A 13,338-nucleotide genomic window follows, 5' to 3' on the forward strand; every position below is an offset into this window, starting at 1 on the left:
CCGTTTCTTCATTCACATCTCCGGAATCCAGATACCATATACAAATACGTACCCTGGCCTGATACCTAGGGTGACAGCTGAAACAACGAAAGACATATCGTATCCAACAACATACTAAGAATGGACTAGAATCTCTCTCCCCACCAACTAGGGCGACGTGACTGGCTGCCAAGATCTCACCATCATCATCATTAGTATTCTGATCGAGCCGGCCATGGCAGTGCACAGGTTCGGACGAAATATTGGTTGGTTCGTTAGAAGATTGGCAGCCTGGTCTAGTTATACCCACAACGTTTTGTTTATGTTATCTTTGATCAGGACTGGGGTTACGTAGTTAGTCTCATCCCTGTTGTAAAACGAGGTATACGGCCCCATAATCAATCGTCCCATATGGAACAGACCCATAGTCTAGTAACTGAGTTAAGTATATTTTCGTTAGTTATTAATTACGAACAAGTTCTCCATACTTAACCAGTCCATCTTTCCCTTCAATTTTTTTCTTCCGGCTAGTATACTGCCACCCGTATATATCCTTACAGTATCGTTCTTTCGTTCTTCCTAATCGATCTCTATATAAGAAGTCACAAAGGAGGAAACATGCCCTCCAGCCACGCGAGCTGCACCGAAGTTTCGGCGCAATGCCCCGTCGAAGCAACCACACTGGGTTACTACCCTAATCTAGGGGCGAATATATTCTTCGTTGTGCTTTATGCGCTCTGTACCATATTCACACTGGGTGTCGGATTATGGAAAAAGACCTGGGTGTTTGGCGTGGTGGTCTCTGCTGGATTTGCGCTTGAGACTTGTGGTTAGTCGTCTCCCGGTCTTTCGACATCCAAATCTAAGAGAAAAATAACTAAACCAACTAAAGGATACATTGGCCGAGTCTTGATGCATTACAACCCCTGGTCCGACCCAGGCTTCAAACTAGATCTCGTCTGCATCATCCTCGCACCAACCCTGATCTGCGCGGGAATCTATCTCACCCTCAAACACGTTGCGCGCACCGTCGGTCCAGACTTTTCCCGTATAACACCTCGCCTCTACACCTGGATCTTCATTCCCTTCGACGTCTTTTGTCTCTGTCTCCAAGGTGTAGGCGGCGGCGTCGACGCAGCAGCCTCCGACAAAACCCCCATTGACGAAAAGACTCTCAAAACGGGCAACGATATCATCATCGCCGGTATTGCGTTGCAAGTGGTCAATTTGGCTGTCTTTGGGCTGCTGTCGTTGGATTTCTTCGTTTCGGCTATGAAGCATTTCAAGAATCCGTCAGAGAAGGTTAGGAATTCGGCGAATGCGCAGATTTGGTATTCGAGGCGGTTTCGGGTTTTTTGTTCCGCTATTGCGTGTGCGTATGCGGGGATTTTGGTGAGATGTATTTATCGGTATGTTTTTCTATACCTGTGTGATGTTCATACATATGGCTAACGGTTTTTAGTGTCGCCGAAATGGCCGGTGGATGGGGGTGAGTTCGCATCTAACCCTAACTAAGAACTGTATTGCATACTAACTTCACAGAAACTCCATCATGCGTAATGAAGTCCTTTTCTACGTCCTCGAGGGAGCGTAAGTATTCCCCCTCAAGTTCGAAGATGCCTGAACTAACATATAAAAGTATGGTCCTCTACCCAGCCATGCTCCTCACAATCTTCGCCCCGGGATTCTACTTCCCCGAAATGGGATCATCCAATGCTCTCCTCACTTCATCTACCGATACTGCAACCGGTACTGAGAATAATGCAGTGGTGAGTAATGAAGGATATAAACCGGGGACGCCTGAAGAAGGAGCGGAGTCTTCGAACCATTAAACTTGATAGGAGCATTTAGCCCTCCTTTTTGCTATTCCCTTTTCTTCTGGATATCTTGACTTATATACGCTTCCATTTTTTCACTAGATTACTAGATGATCTATATACATATTCACAGTCAATAGACTTGTTTCTTCCATACGAGAAATGGTGAAGATACCAAAAAGGAAACATTCCAGACCTTTCCCTACCTCCGCAAGTTAAAGTTAAGGTACCGCGATCTGTGTAAAGTCACTGTACGGAGTTATCAATGATAACGAACAGAACGCCGCTCAGGGCCTAAGTCCATATATCCAGAAGCGAGTTCGATTTAGGGCACCCCTAATATATTAATCCATTTTAGTATTGACAAATTGGATGCTCTTCAGTCCCATCTGGTATCAGTAGAAATATGGAGTGGCCTTCCTTTCGTTATAGCTAGCTTCTACTGTAGTCCCTTTCCTGGGTTGATACTGGACCCTTGTACAGATTGGTATCTACCGAATGTTATAGACTGAATAAGTTTTATCATCGATCGAACATTGGCAGAGGAAAATTCCCGAGATAGAAATGAATGGATTAAATGATATAAATCCAGAATAAAATACAATGCATCCAGCAGGTAAATAGTCGAGCGGACAGATCGACTCTCAATCCTATAAACATTTAAGAAGAGTCGGGTATGTACGAAAAATAACTATGGGGAAAAGGCCGAAAATAGACCACAGATGTGAAAAAAATAGATAAAAGGCAAAAACGGACATGTCCCAGAAATATAGATTACGGTCGTGATTCGTATGATATAGGTGGGAGTGTGGTTGATCAGATACCTTCTGTAAAGCGACTGCTTCGACTCCCATCGTATCGTGACAGTGTTCGTCCCAATGGATCAGGTCTCGCGGGCGAAACCCCTGTCTGACTCGATTGCGATGGAGCTGCCAGATCCACTGAGCTCGTTGTTGGTGTTCGGGCAGGGGATGGTCGCAATACAAATGCGCCTACTCCTACACCTGCTGCAATGAAATCATCGCGCATGGGAGGATAGTGGTGATTTCCACCACCGATCGCACTGACGGGTGATACCGGACTGGTCGCTTCTAGAGGTGGAGTCCGTAATTCTGGGACAGGTTCTTCTCCGATTTCATCTCCATATCCATCTCCACCCGTGTGAAGAACAGAAGGAATCTTGCGACCTGAGATTTTTTGAAATCCGCGCTCGCCTGTTGCGCCGAATCCGTCTTCTCGCCGTCCAGAGCGACGAGATGACGATGAAGCCCAGCGACCTAAAACTGAGGCGGCCGCTAGCGGTGTATTACTCGAACGCTGGGAGGCCATTTCAGCTGAACGGGGTCCCGAGCCGTCCTGAATACCCCTCGAAGTTGTCTCCGTTGTACCGGCAGTCGATTGTGCTCGTTTCCTCCTCCATCGTAAAAGTAGGAATGCTAATAACAGTACTACTAGCAGGCCAAGTACTCCGCCAACTACACCGCCAACAATTTTTCCTGTGTCCGACCCACCGCCTGATGAGTTTGATGTTGACGAAGTTGAAGAGGACGTTGGATATTGTGTACCGCTAGTAGTCGAATGCCCTGAGTTAGAGAAGGAGGTAGTAGAAGAAAAGGATGACTGGCTAGTCGAGATTGTTGTAGACGAGGGACTCGTAGTGGAGGAGAGTGACGAGGAAGATATGATCGAGGGTTCCGAAGAAGTGAGTGAGGATGCGGTAGTTGAAGTGGACGAAGTGGATGAAGTGGATGAAAACGTGGATGATGTTTCGGATGGAGTAGAGGTTATCGGTACGGAAGTGGTAGGTAATAACGTTGTTGAAAATGACGAGTCTGATTGAGTGGATTGCGTGGACGAAAGATCTTGTGATGTGAGCTCTGTAGGCAAAGAAGATGTAGATGATGATCCAAGAGGTATCTGATGCTCGGGACCAGCAGTCGCTGCGACAACTGCCGTTGCGGCTGTTACTGCTGAAGGATTAGGATCTGCTGGGATTGTGACTATACCCAGCGTCGGAACCGATACAACTGCCGGAAGTGATGTAACCGTTACTTGCGCGATAGTCTGCGAGCCGCTTTCAATAATCACGTCAATTGCAGTTGCCACAACTGCCGTTACAGTCTGTGTCACTTCTTTAGTATCTCGTCGAGCCAAGCCAAAACCTTTTTCCGTAACATCGAAGGGATCGATTGATGGCTCCCCCAAACTTGTATGTGGTGAATTTGCATAGTTACTATCAATGAGTCGTTGATCGTAGCTCAGTTGGATGTCCTCATCCGAGCCCAGCGTATCCCTGCTCACTTCAGCGTCCATACGGGGTTGTTGGTCCCCATGATGGTGGTGATGGTGATGGTGGGTCATGATCGGCGACACGACCCTAAGGTCGCTGCCGATTCCAAGCAAGCTTTCTTCCCCCCGACTTCTGGTCGTATGCTGATTTCCTTTCTTTTTACAAACGCAACCTCAAACAATGACCGGCATTCCAGACTGTACACTGTGGACTCCAGCATTCGTATTTTTGATGGTCGCTCGATTGGTGGAGTGTTTTAGCGTGAATATAGTTTGATGATTTGAATGGCAACAAATGCCGGGAAGAGGTAGAATTCGAACAGAAATAGAATTGTGATTGAATAATGGAGACTATGAAAGTAGCCGCACTGCGAATTCGAAGGAGCGTATGATCGCAAAACTAGATATTTGACCGTGATAACAAGGAGTGGACGTCCAGCAGGTAGTGAATCAACCTGCAGCTAAACTCGGATGACGAGAGAAAGGATACTCCAACAGGGAGAAGATGAGTTTAAAATTGACAGAACGAAAGCTGGACTGTTTGTCTAGGTTACGGTCAACATGTACGGACTGACATCGCGTGACGGAACAGCGAACGAGACGTACCCTGAGAATAGAAGGAGTGACTGACGAAGGAGCGACGACACGTATCAATGGAGCCTAACACATGGTTATGCGACGGAGGGAGGTAGACAGCGATACCTGACCCGGAAAACACATCATTGAGATAGAGATAGATGGGATAGAGGAAGGAGAAGAGGAAGAAAAAGAAAAGAAGCGGTTTGAATTATTATTGAAAAGGAAAAGAGACAAAAGACGGCCGGTGCCGTGTTTTGTTCTGGGCCGTACGGGAGTTGAGGTACAGCCAATCAGAGTTGTGGAAAGAAGCCCCAGCTTTGTGTAATTTTCCGTATCGGCGGGAATCCCTGCACAATACAGTATTGCGATTACATACATAGTTCGGTGGTATGAATTGCAAACATGTACGGAGAATATATTCATGGGCAATGATAATTTAGTAGGACTGTACTCTATATTCATATATGATCCTAGGCTTTCAGGCTATGTACAGATACTCTCCGTGCTTCGTCGTCTGAATGAGTGTGTACGTTGAAAACGTCAGCTAAGTCAAAGACCCAGTCTTGGCAGCCCACTGTTCCTGGCGCTAAACCGTAAACAGTACAATGTTTAATTAGATAATCCTTCCCGCGTGAAAATATCAGTCTGAGGAGCCGTCATTGGACGGCGTCGCATTTAATCTAGTATATTGCTGTGCTTTGCGCTGCTCCATAGTAGCATTCTGGAAGGGACATACACCGTATTGCACATATCGCGTGACGGTATCAGATGCACTACCGAGATAGATTCTAATCGTGGAATAGTTTGTAGAAGCAGCCCTATCTTTGACAGTACGTACAATACGTACAAAGTTCCTTGTCCATACCCACATACAATCCGTAAATAGTAACATGATACTTACGTATTAACGTTAACTACGTCGTATTTTTTAACATATTACCTAACAAGAAAACTGACGTAACTACGTAACTAGTTAATGTTTCAGTGCATTGAATCGAAACAATCTATAGCTACAAGACAGGTCCGCAACTATGTCAGTCTCTCTAACAAAGGAAACAAGGCGTGGTAGGTAAATGCGTTTTTCTGAGGAGACAACTCAAGTTGATCCAGTGATGGCGACTCTTGGAACACCGAGAGGCGAAGATGTAAAGATAAGGTAGAAAAGAGAGGATGACGCTGAGAATAGAAACGACGGGATTGAGGAGGCGGGTATTTGGATAGTATACTCAAAGGACAATAGGCGAGGATGTGAAAAGAAGTACGACTCGAACAATGCCACGACTAAAACGTCTCCAGCTCCTCTTGACCTTCTTCGGCTTCTGCAGGAATCTCAAATCCTTCCTATAGAAGCTGTTAGCAACCCTCACCTCTCCTACAAACAACCGGGGGCGTTGGCATACCTCAGTCGAATATAGAATACCCTGGATATGCTTCACCAACGAATCATCATCCTCCTCCAACTTCGGATCCGCCTCAACAGCCGTCTGCAGCAACAACTCGATATCGCGCAATTTGGCAAAATAAAAATCACGTTCCTTCTCAAGTCCCGCAATGGCTTCCTTTTGTGCCGCAATCTCCTGGTTCAATGCCGCGACTCCCGGTCCGGCTGCTGCACCACCTACACGAGGTCGAACGCCGGCGCCGGTGGGAGTGGTACCGCCTCGTCGAGCGCCGGCACTGCTGGTACGGGCTGCTGATACGGGAGCTGCTGATGCCGCCGGCCCGCCTGATGCTTTGCGACGAGCAACGGCATCGTAGTCACCGCCGGGGTAATGTTGATCCCAGAATTTTTTGGCCCATTGAAGAAATTCGAGGTTGTCCTGCATACGGCATTTCACTAGAGCCTCGACGGGGACCGGTCGGTCGATCTGGTGACGATTAAACGTATCTTTGAGGAAAGTTAGTGATCAGATCACCTCGAATATGGGTCACAAGTGTGCGGCCGTGAGGTGAAAACGTACTTTGGAGGACCTTGAAATTTTGGAGGTATGCATATTCGGTATTGACATTGAATTTGACACGGTTCATAGTCACATCCACTGATAGACAGATTGAAAGTCAGTGTGTGTATCGCCATTTGGATTTAAACAACTGCGAAATCTCATTCCGAGCGGATCGGTAAATGTAATCGGGGAGGACTAACTGAAGATCGAATCGAATATTTGGCAGAAAGCCGCTCTAGAAACATCGTAACAACAGTTAGAATTCCAGTCTATACATTTCAAAAACGGTTCCGACGTACCCTGTACCGCACTGCTCAACTTTGGTAATGTTGAGCTGAAGGAGGTTGTTCAACCATGCTAAAAGCTCTTGCCTATACACTAATCAGTACTGCTGTCGACCTCGAGACACACCTTCGACCACTCCAAATGATAGTCGCAAACGAGTAACGAGGGCTTGCACGTACCTTGACTCACTCATGGCGGGGTATGTGAAGATGGATATTGAAAAAAAAGGGAAAACAGATGGCTCAGGTAACCTCCTTTTTTTCCCTTTCAAATATAAGAAGAAGATGAAGACAAGAACAGTTTAGACAAATGAACAGTCCCACAAAATGACAAAATGTAAGACTAGCCGCAGCGTGTCTTGAAGGATGGATGCAAACAGGATACAGAATGAGGAGAGGGCAAAGTTTTGTTTTGTTTTGTTTTGGCAGCCCAGTCTGGTCCCCACCAACATCCAAGCCTATGTAAGCACTGCCGCCAATCATGTACCAAGATCACCTCTACACGAGTATAGAGCAAATGAATTTCTACAAGTTGCAAAAGATCACAGGTCTATTTGCCTTCAAACTCACAGCTATGTATGTGGATATAAAATCAAAAGAACAAAGAACATGTATATGTATATGTAGCGACTCTATCGCATGCCATGTCTATAGACAACTTTTGAGAAGAACGCATGTTCTATGAGAACTGAAAGGTGAGAAGACAGAAGAGGAAATAAAGCGAGATAGAATAATAAAAGCAGAATAATATAGTCCCAGGGTGGCCCAATCCTGGTGGCAGGCAGGCAGAAAGTGAATATATGTCAATGAAGCAAAACAAAATATATGAACAGTCTGGATAACTCGCCAATGTAAGAAGAAGATAAAGAAGAAGAAGTGGCAAAATCAGAACTGAGAATGAAAGCACATTCAAGGGGAATCTAAAAAAGAAGAAGTGAAAACAAGCGAGATCTATCCTATTCTTCCAGCAACTCTATACCGTCCAATCCATATCCAAAATCCATAATAACCACACTTGAATCTTGACTCGTAGCCACAATGCGACGGTAATCTGACTTGGCACTCAAGATCCAGCTGGTGGTCCACCCAGGGAAATCAATAGATAGCTTTCCGGTAGTAGCATCGAAGACCTTGACACTAAAGTCGTAGCTACCGCTGATAAGGCGGTTGTTCAAACTATCCAGATGCAAAGACCGGACTAGCCCATTATGGCCGTCGACTTCTCCAACCATGTCGCCGCTGTTGGCATCGTATTGATAGATCACCTTATCATTACCACCAGCCAGAATGGTTCGGCCGTCTTCGGTGAATTCAACACAGGCGAGCCCATGGTCCTTGCTGGAGAATTCTTTGACACACAGACCAGATGAAATATTCCATAACTTGGCTACACCATCTCCACTAGCTGAGACCAGAAGATCGCCGCGCAATTGGATCGCATTGACTGGCCCACGATGGCCTAGCAATTTTTTAACCAACTTGCCTGTTCCCCGATCCCAAACGCATATTGTCGTGTCCTTAGAACATGAGATGATATATCGATCATCGAAGCAGCAGTCTAGAACTCCTGACCTATGGCCAACCAATCGCCGGATTGGTTTGTAGTCGTTTTTGACATCCCAGATAATGCAAGTGAAATCGGAGGACCCAGTGACCATGATCTCGTCGTCATACTGAAGGCACAAAATTGAGGCGTTGTGGCAATCAGATAACGCAATTGACTGGTCAACCACATCTGCCCACTGTTGACTTGGTGCGCAAATAGAAAGAAACGGCGGGTTGGCAGAAGGCTGCTGGTCTGTGTTATTTGTGGCCGACTGGCGCTGTTGGGTGGCAGGCGCCCCGATCACTTTGAGACATGACCATGGGTAATGAGCATCCCAAATACGAATGGTGCGATCCCGAGAGCCAGTGATAATCTTATGCCTGAAGAAGAAAAGTCAGCAATTGCCATGTAAAAGCAAGGAAAGTCAGACATACTCATCAAATTGAACGCAATATACAGTGTCGGTATGACCTTTGAGATAGATGGCTGCCGCCTTGCCGCTTTTCCATCGCTGATCTAATGACTTTCGAACCATAGCCATTTTCTTCCAATCTTGATTAGGTAGGATCTTGCCTAAACCTGCTGACGGAGTCTTTCTCGCGGCAGGAGATGATGATTCAGACAATTTGTAGCCATACGTCTGACGGAAAACATTCCGCCACACATGATGCGACGAAGCGGCCTTATTCCAAGACTTTGAAACAGCTTCCAACTGCACTAACGATGCAGGACTCAAGAATGAAAATATATGAGAAATGAGCTCAGCGGGTAGGTATGCCACAGGATCTACTCAACGCGTTAATGACGATTCTTTCATGAGCAGGTCTTTAAAAATTATCTTCAGCTCACCTAATCGTACAACAACTGTTTCGCAATCTGACAGGTCGGACCGGTCGCGCAAATCGATTCCAATTCCACTTTCCGAGTCGAAAATCTTCGAATCTCCCAGAGAGATACTCCGTTTAGCCATCTCATTTTGGGCGGCGGCGGCAGCCCGAGCCGCAGCACCACTGGACAGATCATTAGAAAAGACGGGGGGCTCAAAACCCATACCAGGAATGAAATTTGCAACATTTGCAGTTGGCGCATAGAACGAGTGTAAGGCAGAAACACTGTGGAGCGACGGCCGGCGATTGATACTATGTCCCTTGAACCAAGCATTGCGGTGCCTCCCCTCAGGGACGGCGCCTGAATGTTTTTCTCCATCTATGTATCGGTCGCTTTCAGATGGCACATGTAGATTGTGTTTCGGGCCTTTTCCTCGAATCGTCACGGAGAGACGTCGGCCGAGCGCACGTAGACCGTCAACACCATGACGAATGCTCGAGAAGCTCTTTGCTGAGCGATGACGAGGTGGCGGTTCAGGGAATACAGATATCTCTTCAAACACATCGGTGGGCTCATGGACCTGTTGACAAAGGCTGATTTGGCTGTCGTCGCCGTTGTTACAGGACGCATTGAAGGCCCAAGGACCGGGGCTCACCCAAGGAACGTCTGCACCAGGCATTTCACCTGGGCCTGCTGTTTTTGGACGAGCGCGTAGAAGCAACGACGGTCGTCTCCGAGCGGAACGGTGAGGATATGAATCGTGTGGTGTCATGATGTAAGAGAAACTTGCGGGTCGCGAGGCAGCAACGACAAAATCAATGTTCTGGCAATGGCACGGCCACGATCGCTCGTGCGAGAACACAATCTAAATAAAAGAAAAATCGACGTGGAGAAAGAATGTGTAGATGCGATCTAAATGGTTTGTATGGCTGCAAACCAAGACGTAAGGGGCGCTGTGAGGGTGCCAATGTATGTCTGCCAGGGAGATAAAACGGACATATGAATCTCAAAAAGGGTAACGAGTAGGCGCTCCAGGAACTCCAAAATCGAAGACAGAACAATAGACACAAGAAACAGACCACCAAAATAGGAACCGAACCCAATAAGAAGAGAGCATAAACATGACAAAAAAAGAAGAGAAAATATATAAATGGCAAAAGAACGACAGCCAGGCTGAGCGTAAGTCTGGGAATAAAAAAAATAAGAGACGATGTCACCTGAAGAGGCAAGGTGCCCCTTGGGATGTGGCGTATTTTACTTCCTCGTTTCACCGCCCTCTACTCGTCAGAATTTTTCTCTTCCTTTGCTTTTCCGTGTTGCCAAGAAACAATTCATTAAGATAATGTCGAGTCTCTATGGGCCAGTAGGAGCACAGGGATGTCGAGGCAAGATCTATGGTCCAATCTTACATGGTCTTTGCACTTCTGTATTGTCAGCGTAGATCTGATGTTTCGACCTACCGTATTGGACGTCGTCTGTTTCAGCTGGTCCAATTCTGTCTAAAAATTCCGGGGACTGTTTAGGAATGTTTCATCAAGCAGAAAATCCGGAGTCCGGGGTTGATCGATTTCGACTCGACCTCAATCTATGCACATATTGGACCCTGGGACAAAAATCGTGCCAGAAAGAATAGAGTCTGTTAAATGAGATTACTAGCGGAATATACTATCTGTCTTTATAGGACTGATTTAGCGCATTTATTCCAGCCGAATGCGATAGAACATAGGCTTGATAGATTGAGGTCATGTGACAGGCAACACAGGAACAGGCAACACAGGACCTTGGAGGAAAGACCTTAAGAAGAGAGCGTCACACTCTTTCCTGACATTATCACATACGCGCTTCCTTTACATATCGTTGAACCCATTATCTCACTTCCTCTTCAGAGGAGCATTATTCATTTTCGACATCTAACTAATCATGGATGTATAATCTAAGCATCTGGGAAAGCCTTGTCGAAGCCGGTCAATGTGAATCGATAACGGATATCGGCCTTCTTCATGCGTTGCATAGCTTGCTTGAGATTTTCCTCGTTAATATCGATGGTCTCCACCCAGCCATCAAGTCCCTTCTCAGCAGCCAAGTTCAACATCTGGATCATCTCCTTGCGACTTCCGAGATGGCTAGCACCGATCAAAACACCATTTGAGATCAGGTTCTGGGCCTTGATGACCTGTCCTTCTTCCTCCGGGAGACCGACGCTGACCCATTTACCGTGAACGTCCATCATAGATAGGTACTTCTCGAGGTCAAAGTTCTTCGACGAGTTGGCGCAGTTGATGATGACATCGAAAGAAAATCGGTGTTCCTTCTCCCAGCCCTCTTCGCATGTAGCAATGAATCCATCAGCACCGATCTTGCGCGCGTCGGCTTCCTTAGCCCTCGTCCGAGAGATGGCCCACGTCTCAGCACCAAGTGCCTTGGCAAACATAATACCAAAGTGTCCAATTCCTCCCATGCCAACAATACCAACCTTCTTTCCTGGGCCAGCACCGTTACGCACTAGAGGAGAGAAAACAGTGATACCAGCACAGAGCATAGGAGCAGCAGTGTTGGTCTTCAATTTCTCAGGGATGGCAAAGACCCAGTGTTCGTGAGCACGCACGTGAGACGAGTAACCTCCTTGGCTGATGATTCCACTATCGGGCCACTTTGAGCCATATGTGTCGATTATGATGTTAGGGCAGTAGGTCTCGTTGTCATTTTTGCATTGCTTGCACTCGCCGCAGGAGAACACTTGTGCGCCGATACCGACTCGCTGGCCTTCCTTGATATTTGTGACCTTGGATCCGACTCTGATCGCGGTACCAATGATTTCTTAAAACAAAAGTATGAGCTATCATCGAAGCAACTGAATCGAGGAACGAATGGACATACCATGTCCGATACAGAGAGGCCAGTTCTGGGACCCCCAACCACCTATTTACACTCAGTCAAGGGTTTTTATGAGCTGACGGACTGATGTGCTTACCACTGATGGTGTGGACATCGCTACCGCAGATGCCACACGCTTCGACCTTGACATCGACGTCTATGGTTGAATGTGTCAGCTACAACGTGGCCACATAAGTGTAAGTCTAATTCTTACCATATTCGCCAAAAGGTTTCAATTTGAACTGCGAAATGCACGGTCAACACTCGGCCGAAAACAAGCTATCTGTCACTTACATAACGCTTCTGGAATGATAGCCATGTCTCGGGACTATCGATCATGAATCCCTGGGCTTCTTCTGGGTAAGGCATGTTGAGAGGTTCCAAGAGATATGTGCCTGACTTGGCGAAGAGAGATGCAGCTGAAGTTGATGGGTTTCTGATTTTGACCTGGCGGGGGGGGGAGCGATTCTTATTAAACAGGCTCCGCAGACGGGGGTCTTATCCAAGTGGCTTGAAAGTAAACGCTGATACGTATTATGGAATACGACCTAGGAATTTTGGAAAACATGCACTCGGCTGACTACTGAATGTAGCTAGTCCGTACGGGAAATTGAAAGCGATTTGGCGAGCAAGCGGGGCACCCATACATCGTTACTCGAGCTGTTCAACGTTGACATCTACGGCGAGACTCTTCAAGTCCATTGTTGCCAGTGGCCAGCACCGGACGTATGACTGCAAGAAGCTTCTTCGAATTGGGCAGCATTCCTACGCATTTCAGCGAACATCACAGCTGAATGTCTGTATCATCATATCATGGCGATAGGGGAGGGTAACGACAGGCTGCGAGATTTGCGCTGTAGCTATGACCAGCCACTGTTTTCTGGAAATTCTCTGTCATAGCAAAATGCAAATAATGTGGACACTGGAGGAACCCTTTCATCAGATCTTTGCACCAAATTCTCAAAGTTGGTGTGCATCGTTGAAAAACCTTGATTAATTTTGTGCCTCTCGGACTTCTCGACGTCACCCCAAACTGTCCCGCCGGGCCGGCATTTGCAACAACCAAATCATATCGTCAGCACGGACCCTCGCCTCGGAGTTCCTCCGAGTTCAATATCAACACAATCTTATTGGCTGAATCGCCGAATTATATTATTCCGTCAATTAAAGACTAACTAAGTAAATACCTTTTGGGAAAA

At 46.7% G+C, this 13,338-nt stretch overlaps 5 protein-coding genes across 5 annotated transcripts, besides 1 other annotated feature; 1 reads left to right on the forward strand and 4 right to left on the reverse strand.

The window, feature by feature from the left end:
* The first annotated feature begins 587 nt into the window (after positions 1 to 587).
* On the forward strand, positions 588 to 1,880 carry TSTA_032270 (RTA1 domain protein, putative). Its single transcript, XM_002480360.1, has 5 exons — positions 588 to 808; positions 872 to 1,388; positions 1,442 to 1,468; positions 1,522 to 1,569; positions 1,619 to 1,880. The coding sequence occupies exons 1-5, from the start codon at positions 598 to 600 to the stop codon at positions 1,809 to 1,811; spliced, it is 996 nt and encodes a 331-aa protein (XP_002480405.1). The 5' UTR covers positions 588 to 597; the 3' UTR covers positions 1,812 to 1,880.
* Positions 1,881 to 2,368: 488 nt separating this feature from the next.
* Positions 2,369 to 4,109, reverse strand: TSTA_032280 (uncharacterized protein; the record flags this gene model as incomplete). The annotated part of the gene is made up of 2 exons (XM_002480361.1): positions 2,369 to 3,232; positions 3,728 to 4,109. 2 exons carry the CDS (start codon positions 4,107 to 4,109, stop codon positions 2,613 to 2,615), a joined length of 1,002 nt encoding a protein of 333 aa, XP_002480406.1. The 3' UTR covers positions 2,369 to 2,612.
* A 1,518-nt stretch (positions 4,110 to 5,627) lies between these two features.
* On the reverse strand, positions 5,628 to 7,085 carry TSTA_032290 (microtubule associated protein EB1, putative; the record flags this gene model as incomplete). Its single annotated transcript, XM_002480362.1, has 6 exons — positions 5,628 to 6,005; positions 6,065 to 6,552; positions 6,626 to 6,703; positions 6,808 to 6,842; positions 6,907 to 6,978; positions 7,072 to 7,085. 6 exons carry the CDS (start codon positions 7,083 to 7,085, stop codon positions 5,946 to 5,948), a joined length of 747 nt encoding a protein of 248 aa, XP_002480407.1. The 3' UTR covers positions 5,628 to 5,945.
* A 210-nt stretch (positions 7,086 to 7,295) lies between these two features.
* Positions 7,296 to 7,316: a microsatellite.
* Positions 7,317 to 7,485: 169 nt separating this feature from the next.
* On the reverse strand, positions 7,486 to 10,037 carry TSTA_032300 (F-box and WD40 domain protein, putative; the record flags this gene model as incomplete). The annotated part of the gene is made up of 3 exons (XM_002480363.1): positions 7,486 to 8,817; positions 8,872 to 9,223; positions 9,287 to 10,037. The coding sequence occupies 3 exons, from the start codon at positions 10,035 to 10,037 to the stop codon at positions 7,848 to 7,850; spliced, it is 2,073 nt and encodes a 690-aa protein (XP_002480408.1). The 3' UTR covers positions 7,486 to 7,847.
* A 1,161-nt stretch (positions 10,038 to 11,198) lies between these two features.
* Positions 11,199 to 12,508, reverse strand: TSTA_032310 (oxidoreductase, zinc-binding; the record flags this gene model as incomplete). The annotated part of the gene is made up of 5 exons (XM_002480364.1): positions 11,199 to 12,082; positions 12,143 to 12,184; positions 12,237 to 12,296; positions 12,354 to 12,381; positions 12,434 to 12,508. 5 exons carry the CDS (start codon positions 12,506 to 12,508, stop codon positions 11,199 to 11,201), a joined length of 1,089 nt encoding a protein of 362 aa, XP_002480409.1.
* Positions 12,509 to 13,338: the final 830 nt, after the last annotated feature.

This window comes from Talaromyces stipitatus, genomic scaffold, assembly GCF_000003125.1.
Source record: "Talaromyces stipitatus ATCC 10500 scf_1105507295541 genomic scaffold, whole genome shotgun sequence".
Taxonomy (NCBI): domain Eukaryota; kingdom Fungi; phylum Ascomycota; class Eurotiomycetes; order Eurotiales; family Trichocomaceae; genus Talaromyces; species Talaromyces stipitatus.